The 10,491-nt window shown below is 43.3% G+C and overlaps 1 protein-coding gene across 2 annotated transcripts in view; it reads right to left on the bottom strand.

The window, feature by feature from the left end:
• Positions 1-715: 715 nt before the first annotated feature.
• Positions 716-10,491, bottom strand: part of PLCE1 (phospholipase C epsilon 1) — a 131,376-nt gene continuing 121,600 nt past the window's right edge. For both annotated transcript variants that reach the window (XM_087702600.1, XM_087702601.1), the window contains 4 exons: positions 8,258-8,419; positions 7,504-7,722; positions 5,835-6,036; positions 716-1,537 (listed from right to left, as the gene is read on the bottom strand). In XM_087702600.1, the coding sequence (XP_087558726.1) occupies positions 5,857-6,036; positions 7,504-7,722; positions 8,258-8,419 (561 nt within the window). In that variant the 3' untranslated portion in view covers positions 716-1,537; positions 5,835-5,856. The remainder of the gene's footprint in view (positions 1,538-5,834; positions 6,037-7,503; positions 7,723-8,257; positions 8,420-10,491) is intronic.

Here is a 10,491-nt window from a genome sequence, read left to right as displayed (position 1 = left end):
CTCTAGGACACTGCAACTGTCATAAATATGAGTCAGTTGCCAAGCGTCAGAATTTGGATCCCGTGACCACGGGGATGCTGTAATGGTCGTAAGTGTGAAAATGGTCATAAGTCACTTTTTCCAGTGCCATTGTAACTTTGAATGATAATTGAATGAACAGTTGTCAATTGAGGATTACCTGTAATTATGACAATATAGAGGGAAAAGAAAAAGCTTTAATTAATGGTGTAGCGGCTTTATAAAATAAATCCAAATTGAGAAATTTTTATAAAACTAGGTGGCGCAGTGGTTAAATGCAGCACTGCAGGCTACTGCTAGATCAGCAGGTCAGCGGTTCAAATCTCACCGGCTCAGGGTTGACTCAGCCTTCCATCCTTCCGAGGTGGGTAAAATGAGGACCCGGATTGTTGTTGGGGGCGATATGCTGACTCTGTAAACCGCTTAGAGAGGGCTGAAAGCCCTATGAAGCGGTATATAAGTCTACTGCTATTGCTATTGCTATTGCTATTTTTTTTTACAAGACTTTTAGGTAAAAAGAAGCCTCAATTTTTACATTCTAGTTAAATGGGAGGTTTTCTTCCTTACTCTAAATACTATTTATGCAAAGCAAGTTTAAGAACAAAAAATATAAATTTTACTCAAGTCTTGTGTTGTGTGTTGAACGGAGAATCCAAAACGAAATCTTTACTTTAATAGCTTTTTTTTACCCCCCCAAAAAAATTAACATTACTTACTGAAATATTCAACATACAGATATTTTTCAATAAAATTAAACATTTACCCTCTTCAAATGGAGAAACAAGCAACACTTTTAATAAAGATAATTAGAATTCTCTAAAGGAAGACGTGATAAATATATTACAGTGGCACATATTTTAATACTTTAAAATAAATTACTGTATTTCAAACAGGGAAACTAGGATACATTACAAATTAAAATTTTCTCTTCTAATTAATATATATATATATATATAACATCTATTGTACACTGACATTAAGACAAATGATATATTCACAATAATCTACTAAAATTTGTGAACCGCAATGGACTAGATACACACCTTCCTTTTGATCATATGAGTGTGAAGAGGAATTCTTAAAAGGCGCATTACAATTATGCAACAGACTATGAAATGTTATAAACCTTCGTTTTCCCTTAAGAGACTTAATTAAGATCTTTAAAAAAAAAAAACAGGCTTCTGTTTGCAGGGACTACAGAAGGTGCATGCTTCACTCTCCCAAACCAAGGTGCTGATTATGAAGAAGGAAACCATTTCCAAATTCTTCCGTGGGATTCTTTCAAAGTTCAGAGTCCCCAGTTCTCCTTTGCAGAACTCCACCAGCCTCTCATCTCTATCAAAACCGCGTTGACAGCCAACCTCAACGCGCCCTTTCGCGGCCTCACTGGTGATTTCTTCCATCCGCCAAAGATTTTCCTCTCTCTTTCAGTGACGTATTCCAGTTACAGAAAAAAAGATGCTGAAGGATTCGTTTTTACATCTCCTCATCTTCACTGTGGTTGTGATTTTATAATACCCTGGAATCAGGAAAAAAACAACAGGTAAACTATCAGCTTGATAAATCTGACTATCTGAAAAGAAAACAAACGAATGGGCACAACGGGGTGCCGTCTACCAGCCAATGCCACCTGGCTATTACCCGGGGGAGGGCCTTCTCTGTGGCAGCTCCGGCCCTCTGGAATGAACTCCCCGCAGGGATTCGGACCCTCACCTCTCTCCAGGCCTTCCGAAAAGCCGTCAAAACCTGGCTTTGCCGGCAGGCCTGGGGGTGATGAGTTCCCCTCCCCTCTCGACATGTATGGTTGTGCGACTGTTGTCTACTTTTATTATTTGTATTTTGTCTTTTATGTTCCCCCTTTTTTTCCCCCTTGAGTTGTTCGCCCCTCTGAGTCCTCCCGGAGAAGGGCGGCATACAAATAATAAAATACAAATACAAATATGTTGAAAGTATCCGAGTTCCCATTATTTAATTCAGTGGTGGGATTCTGCTGGTTTAACAACCAGTTTGATGCTCTATGCGCAGTTTTAACCAAACGTACCTTCCACGTTACTTCTGGGGAGCGACAGAGCTGAGATATGACAATTGCTCTGCCGCGTGAATCAGCTGAAAGGATATAGGTAGATAAAGCACAGGGGGGCGGGACGACCTGATTGTCAGAGTGAACCAGTTTGCTCCCAGCTAGCAAATCATCAAATTATCGGCTCGCCTGACCCAGTCCGAACTGGCTGAATCCCACCCCTGATTTTATTTTATTTTTCCCCATGAAAAATCAACGGACCAAAATAATACTTCAGCTGACATCAGGGTTAAAGTAGTTCAGATTTTTTTTTAAAAATGTGAAAAGAAAAAAATAGTCCAGACTGAAATCTGATTTATTTATTTAAATATATTATAGCTGCCTGTTCTGTCCCCCCCTTCACGGCTCTTAACAAACGGCAAGACGAATAAACTTAAAAGGAACTTTCTTTATCAGTTCTCAGTTCAAACTGGCTTCGAGCCCCAAAATAACATAAATACAGTCTCTTGACTAGATAACAGAATGAAAAACAAAACAACTCTTACAAGCAATGCACTTCTCCAAGTGTAGCCTTGAATCAGGGTTACAAGAAACACCAAAGCACTTATCCAAGTGTATCAAGCAATGTTGTACGCATGAAGGAACGTTGACTCCTGCGACTAGGGTGTGGCAGCATCCGTCCTTTTATCTCCAAACCTGCCTCTAACAAGCCCCAGCTGCATAATGAATCTTGTATCCCGAAAAGACTCACAGAAGACATCTGCTGAGTCACAACAGCTGCCCAACTCCAATGGACTCTGGGTTGCATTACTGACCCTCCCTCCAAATTATAAAAACAGATAAACCTTCAACCGCTTAGACAGCCCAAACCAGGATGGACAGCTATGGCCCCATTCAAAGACCTATGGACTTCCCTGAGCCAGCAGTGGGGTGGTGGTGGGGGGTTGAAGTTCACAGGTCGTAAAGGGACCATAAATGCCAACGACCAATAAGATCACACAGGTTGGGCCTCCTCTGGGTGCCGTCAACCGGACAATGCCGGCTGGCGGCTCCCCGAGGGAGGGGACAAAAGTAAAAACATATAAATTTTAAAAATACAATTGTTAAAATTAATCTATCATCCAATAGGGTTGGATATTCATCAACAGTCCCATGTCTGCCGTAACAGCCAGGTCTTGGTTGCTTTACGGAAGGCCGGGAGAGTGGTGAGGGTCCAGATCTCGGCGGGTAGCTCTTTCCACAAGGCCGGTGCAGCTACAGAGAAGGCCCTCCCTCGGGGAGCCGCCAGCCGGCATTGTCCGGTCGACGGCACCCGGAGGAGGCCCAACCTGTGCGATCTTATTAGTCGTTGGGAGGTGAATGGCAGGAGGCGGTCTCTCAGGTAGCCAGGTCCAATACCACGTAGGGCTTTAAAAGTAACGACTAGCACCTTGAAGCGGGTCAATTCCGTGGTCATGTGGCTGGTATGACTAAACGCCGAAAGCACACGGAACGCTTCTTACCTTCCCACCAAAGGTGGTTCCTATTTTTCCAGCGTCCCAAGGGAGTCGGCAGCATACAAATCTTATTAAAGTTAAAGTTAAAGTCATCAGACAGTGTGGCTCTTCAGCTTAGAAACAGAGATGAGCACCGCCCCCTAGAGTTGGGAATGACTAGCACGAATGTACGAGGGGAACCTTTGCGTTTACCTATGTTCTGAAGCTGACATGCTTCTCATGTTTCTTTGAAACCTCGTCTCCTATTTCTCTGTAGCTTTGTGGTGGGGTCCCCAAAATAGTATTTCTATTTAGGAGAGGGCTTTTCAGTCAAGAGTGATGGCACTAACAAAGGCTTGTGAAAAATATGATTTGCTTTGTGTACTAGCAAGTCACACTGTCTCCTACTGAGAAGGGGAGATGCCTTGAATCTATGATGCGCTTTATCCTAGATTTCTGGGAAAAAAATGTTTTTGGGGCACTGCACGAGAGCATGAGAAAGAACCATGTCGAGGAAATCCTAAATTTAACTCAGCGGAAAGAATAATCTGTTGGCTTTGCTTTTCCTGCTATCTGCTATTAGAGCAATAAACCAAGTTGATAATAATGGAAACACACAATAGAAGTTTGTCCTTAGTTCAGTACAATTTTTTGTGGGTCTCTTAGTCAACAGGGATTTGTTACATTATACAGCCAAAGCTCAGCAATATTTTTGCAATTTGTGTATTATTATTTTTTATACTTTATTTGTATGCCGCCCTTTTCCCTGAGGGGACTCAGGGCGGCTCACAATTGAAGGGGGGGGGGGGAGACAGACAAGTTACAAAACATAGAGTCATACACCGTTAAAAACACAACAGTCACACCATTCGAGTGGGGTTACAAGTCGTTAGCCCCAGGCCTGTTGGAACAGCCAGCTTTTAAGGGCTATGCGGAAGGCCTGGAGGGTGGTGAGGGTACGAATCTCCACGGGGAGTTCGTTCCAGAGGGTCGGAGCAGCCACCGAGAAGGCTCTCCTCCGGGTAGTTGCCAGTCGACATTGGCTGGCTGATGGTTCACTTTTAGGATGTCACTGATGTCGCCCATACTGTCACGAGAGCGGCGAACCGACTCTTTCTGCGGCTACAATTCAGGCAGAGGTCGGCACACCGACTCTTGCCAACCTCCGCGCTTACAATCCAATTAGCGACTTCCCGCAACCGCTTGAGTCACAAGGAAGCGCGAACCTTCAGCAATTCCATAAACTACACATCCGATTTAAATAGATATTAAATATTAATATTTAAATATTTACAAAATAAAGAAAAACGAAAGAAAACTCAAATTAACCAAGCAAAAGAGTTGAATTTATCTATTAACCTAGAGTAGAGAAATTATTTGCGTCTCTTTAGGCTGGACTGAGTTAAAAAACTGAGCCATCCCGGGTACTTGAGAGACCGCCTACTGCCAATTACCTCCACTAGACCAATTAGATCCCACAGACTAGGCCTCCTCCGAATTCCATCAGCCGCCCAGTGTCGACTGGCGACTACCCGGAGGAGAGCCTTCTCTGTGGCTGCTCCGACCCTCTGGAACGAACTCCCCGTGGAGATTCATACCCTCACCACCCTCCAGGCCTTCCGCAAAGCCCTTAAAACCTGGCTGTTCCGACAGGCCTGGGGCTAAAGATTCGCTGCCCCACTTTGAACGGTATGATTGTTGTATTTTTAAGTACGTATGGTTTTATGTTTTTGTTACTCTGTTTGTATTTCCCCTCCCTTCTGAGTTGTGAGCCGCCCTGAGTCCCCTCAGGGAAAAGGGCGGCATACAAATAAATTAAACCAACCAAACCAAATTAAACCAGGGGAGGCCTGGTCAATAATTACGTAACTCAGTCTCTAGGCTAATGGACAAAGTTAACCCATGCTTGGATTCCCCAAGCAGCGCACAGGAGAACCATCCCCTCTACCCTCCCCCCTCTTCCACCCATGCTGGGCTGTCAACCTGGAAATGTTGGAAAACACTGTCCTACCATATCGAATTTCCCATATTTCACGAAGCTTGCCTAAATTAAATAGCCAGTCCATGAAATAAGAAATAGTTCAGAGGCATAGAAAATAAAACTACTGCATCAGTTCTCTAGATTACCAGCTGTCTTCAGTCCCCCCTTTGATACCCTGGGTTTTCTTTCTTTTTTGATTTGTGCCCCAACCATTTATCTTCCTGTGTTATATCTTCGAGACTGTGAACCTAAAAACTCCCACCTGTACGGAGACCCGTTTTTAATTTAAAAAACACCAACTTTTAAATTATTTAATATTTGGACATTGGCGTCATCCTACCTGAATTGAAAGCTGTTAAGAGTTATTCCATAGCATCGCTAAACGTCAAGTGGCAAGCCGCCTTCTCGTCTTTATTCTGAAGACCTTCCGAAGAAGTCTGTAGAGGTGGAGTTATAAAACCTCTGTACTGCTTACTTGACTTCGTTAATTTCTTAAATTCATTAGCAAAGGAAATGCCTTTTCTTTTATCATCTCGGCCTGCCTGCCCGGAAGGAAAAAAAAAGGAAAGAAAGGAGGATCTCAAAAGAAATGGCCAAAATGTGATTTATTCACCTAAATATTGGAAGCAATACCTTCATGAAGAGCACGACTCGTTACATTATTAATAATAATATGAAGCCATGTAGTTAATTTCCTCTTTCCTCATTCCCTAACGAAGGTTTCTGTAGGATACAGAATGAACCCAATTCATGCCTATGAACCATCCAAAGATTAATGAATGTTTAATGTTGAATGTTTAATGAATTTATAGGCCGCCCAATCCCGAAGGACTCCGGGCAGAGCAATAGCAATAGCAGTTAGACTTATATACCGCTTCATCGGGCTTTCAGCCCTCTCTAAGCAGTTTACAGAGTCAGCATATCGCCCCCAACAATCCAGGTCCTCATTTCACCCACCTCGGAAGGATGGAAGGCTGAGTCAACCTTGAGCCGGTGAGATTAGAACCGCTGAACTGCAGATAACAGTCAGCTGAAGTGGCCTGCAGTACTGCACCCTAACCACTGCGCCACCTCGGCTACTTAGACTTATATACCACTTCATTGTCCCCAACAATCCGGGTCCTCATTTCACCCACCTCGGAAGGATGGAAGGCTGAGTCGACCCTGAGCCGGTGAGATTTGAACCGCTGAACTGCAGATAACAGTCAGCTGAAGTGGCCTGCAGTACTGCACCCTAACCACTGTGCCACCTCGGCAATCAAAGAACTATCTATGTACGGACAAATGGACAAATCTGCCAATTTTATTTCCTCATCTCCATTATATCTTGGATTTCTTCTATTTTAACCCATTTCTAATCATGCATAACTATGAAATAGCAAAACATTTTCATATATTATTACTCAACCCAACTCCTGTTTAACTTGCTGTGTCCCATTGTTTTAATAATTCTTTTTAATTCTTTTTTCATTCTGGTTCAAAAGTTTTATTTCTTTTAAAACAAACATTTCATCATTCCTCAATCAGTAAGACATCGAAGTACAATTTTTTGTATGCCAAAATAATTCTAGTTTACCACCAAATTCTTGTCTAGCCTAATGTATACCCCTCCCTCCCTCCACCCTCCCCCCCAACCCCCCTCCTCCTCCCCCCCCCGACTTCCCAGAACCCGTACACGGTATGGATTTCTAACAAACACAGTCTAAAATCTATTGAGAAAAAAGAAATAAAGAAATTAATGACATTCTACATTGACCTTAGCTGCTTCTTGCTGAACTAACTTTAAACAATTTAAATCATTTCTGATCTTAAGCATAGGCTAACTGGAATTTCTTGGTCCCGTATTTATTTTGTATATAGTCAATCCATTTTTTCCAGTCTCGTTTATGATTAACTCAATTCTTTTTTCATTCTGTAAGCCGCCCGGAGTCCTTCCGGGATTGGGCGGCATAGAAATTCAATAAATGAAATGAAATGAAAAGAATGAACTCTTTAAATAATTTACTTACTTGGACTTGTTCCTTAAGTTTAAGAATAAATTTCCCGGCTCCTTTCCATTTGTTCTGGGCCTGAAACACACATTCTTGGTCCAAAAGAATCCTCTGACACGTTTTGGGTGTGGAAGATTTTTTGTTTGCTGGCTCTTTCGTTATTTCTTCCAAAAGGACGTAATCGCTTGGGTTAGGATGGTTCAAAATACTGTAGGAGTATTTGGCTTTGCATAAAGTCTGTTAAAGAAAAGAAATTAGAAGTTGATAATAGTATTAGTATTTATTAAACTTGTATGCCGCCCTACTCCCAGGGGGACTCAGGGCGGCGAACAAACACATGGGGAAGGGGCAATACAAAAATGAACAAGACATACAGAATATAGAGACAGATTAAAAATACAACAAACGCAGCAATTCAAGTGGGGCCGGGAACTCAACAGCCCCAGGCCTGCCGGAAAAGCCAGGTCTTAATAGACTTTTTGAAGGCTGCGAGAGTGGGGAGGGTCCGGATCTCTGGGGGTAGATCGTTCCATAGGGCCGGAGTAGCTACAGAGAAGGCCCTCCCCCGAGGAGCCGCCAAACGACATTGTCTAGTTGACGGCACCCGGAGAAGGCCCACCCTGTGAGATCTTATCGGACGCTGGGAGGTATGTGGCAGAAGACGGTCCCGTAGATATCCAGGCCCTAAGCCATGAATGATATTCAATGGGTCCACTCAACACCAGTGCAAATCTTAGCTAGGAGCAAGCAAGATCAAAGCGTTTTGTTCTACCTGCTGGATGACATCCTGGGCTGTGCTGAAGCAAGGAGCCTTGATGACTGTCCGGGGCTGCTCAGGGGAAACATCATGGACTTGAACAAAGAAACTATCGTCTTCAGAGACTGCGACCGCATTGTCTTTTTCCTCCTGACAGAGATTCTTTGCATTTAAACTCTAGAAAAACATGTTAAACATTAAGAGCGTCTAGGTTTTCAAAGTAGACCCATATCACAGAGGTTGCTCCCTCAAATCTCTTCTCCTTTCCTGCATGGGAATAAAGGATTCGTTTTTGAAAAATAAGATCAAAATGACAATCGATTATGCCCCTTTTGCAATACTGCTAAATAAGGAGGCGCAATGGCTCAGCTGTTAAAGACACTAGCAATAGCAGTTCGACTTATATACCGCTTCATAGGGCTCTCAGCCCTCTCTAAGCGGTTTACAGAGTCAGCATATCGCCCCCAACAACAATCCGGGTCCTCATTTCACCCACCTCGGAAGGATGGAAGGCTGAATCAACCCTGAGCCGGTGAGATTAGAACCGCTGAACTGCAGATAACAGTCAGCTGAAGTGGCCTGCAGTGCTGCACCCTAACCACTGCGCCACCTCGGCCACTGAGCTTCTCTGTGGGAAAAGCAGATAGCTTTTGGGTTTGAGACCAAGGGCTGTGGAACGGGTGAGTTCCCATTGCTTGCCTGAGCATCTGCCCTCCTAGCAGTTCTAAAACATGCAAATGTGATTAGATAAATAGGTACCACTTTGGTGGGAAGGTAACCGCATTCTGTGCACCAAAATGCTGGCTCCCTCGGTTAAGAAACAAAGATGAACAGTGCCCCCCTACTCTACACCGACACAGTGTAGAGTTAGATACAACTTAACAGGCCTTTATTAAAAATACAAGGTAGTGCAAAGAATCCATATATTTATTTTCATGTCCTTTAGCCCAGAGAGCCAAAACGATTTGCGCAGACTCATAGGAACCCTGGTATTCGCCCACTGGTGGGTGCGATGTCACTTGATCAGATCAATCTCATAGCCCAACCCACATATTATCCAGAAAGCATTTAAGCATAGCCAGTTCATAGAACTGAATAACAGAGTTGAAAAAGGACCTTGGAGGTCTTCTAGTCCAAACCCCTGCTCAGGCAGGAAATCTTATGCCATTTCATACAAATGGTTGTTCAATCTCTTCTCTAAAAGTTGGGGCATGCACAATTTCTGGAGTCAAGTTGTTCCACTTATTAATTGCTCTAACTGTCAGGAAATTTCTCCTTAGTTCTAGGTTGCTGCTCTCCCTGATTAGTTTTGACCCCTTGCTTCCTGTCTAGTAAATAGTTTGATTCCCCCTTCTTTGTGGCAGCCCTTCAAATATTGGAAGACTGCTATCATGTCTCCCCTAGTCCTTCTTTCATTAAACTAGACATACCCAATTCCAGCAACCGTTCTTCATATGTTTTAGCCTCCAGCCCTCCAATCATCCTTGTTGCTCTTCTCTGCCCTCTTTAACAGATATACCAATTTCACACTACATCAATGCTCATACCTCCCAACGGCCGATAAGATCGCACAGGGTGGGCCTTCTCCAGGTGCCGTCGACCAGACAACGTCGGCTGGCGGCTCCCCGGGGGATCCGCTCCGACCCTATGGAATGATCTACCCCCGAAAATCCGGATCCTTCCCACTCTCACAGCCTTCCGAAAGGCTACCAAAACCTGGTTATTCCGGCAGGCCTGCAGCTGTTGACCTCATGAATGAGGTCCGGCCCCGCCCAGATTGAGTGCATGAAGTGATCTTTTAATCTGTTTTTCTCCGTTTTTTTTTAAATTCTTTATTTTTTAAAAATGTATTTCTGTAAGCCGCCCGGAGTCCTTCGGGATTGGGCGGCCTATAAATTTATTAAATACTTAATACTCATGAATCAGCTGGCAAAATAAATGCGTTAATTCTGATTCCATTTTTCTTCCTTCTGCTAATAAGAGCAATTTTATTCATAGGCCCTGGGATATGGCTAGAGGAGGCCGCATTAACATTGCATATTTGAATTTTCAAACAGCTCTTGATAAACTTTCTCATCGAAGGCTCTTGACTAAATTTAGTGGGATTTGTGGTTAAGAGGGCCTGTCCTTTTATGGACTGTTAGCTGTTTTTTTTTTTTTAAAAAAAAAAACAGAAAGCAGACAGCGGGGATAAGTGGGCAATATTTTTCAATGGGGAAAAAATTTGAATAGAGTCCCTCAAGGATTGT

The sequence above is a fragment of the Thamnophis sirtalis genome, unplaced genomic scaffold (assembly GCF_051295495.1).
Source record: "Thamnophis sirtalis isolate CommonGarterSnake01/CBP01778 unplaced genomic scaffold, rThaSir2_p1.2 scaffold_15, whole genome shotgun sequence".
Taxonomy (NCBI): Eukaryota; Metazoa; Chordata; class Lepidosauria; order Squamata; family Natricidae; genus Thamnophis; species Thamnophis sirtalis.
Note: the sequence above shows the minus strand (reverse complement) of the source record. Positions and strands in the feature narration are given on the sequence as shown.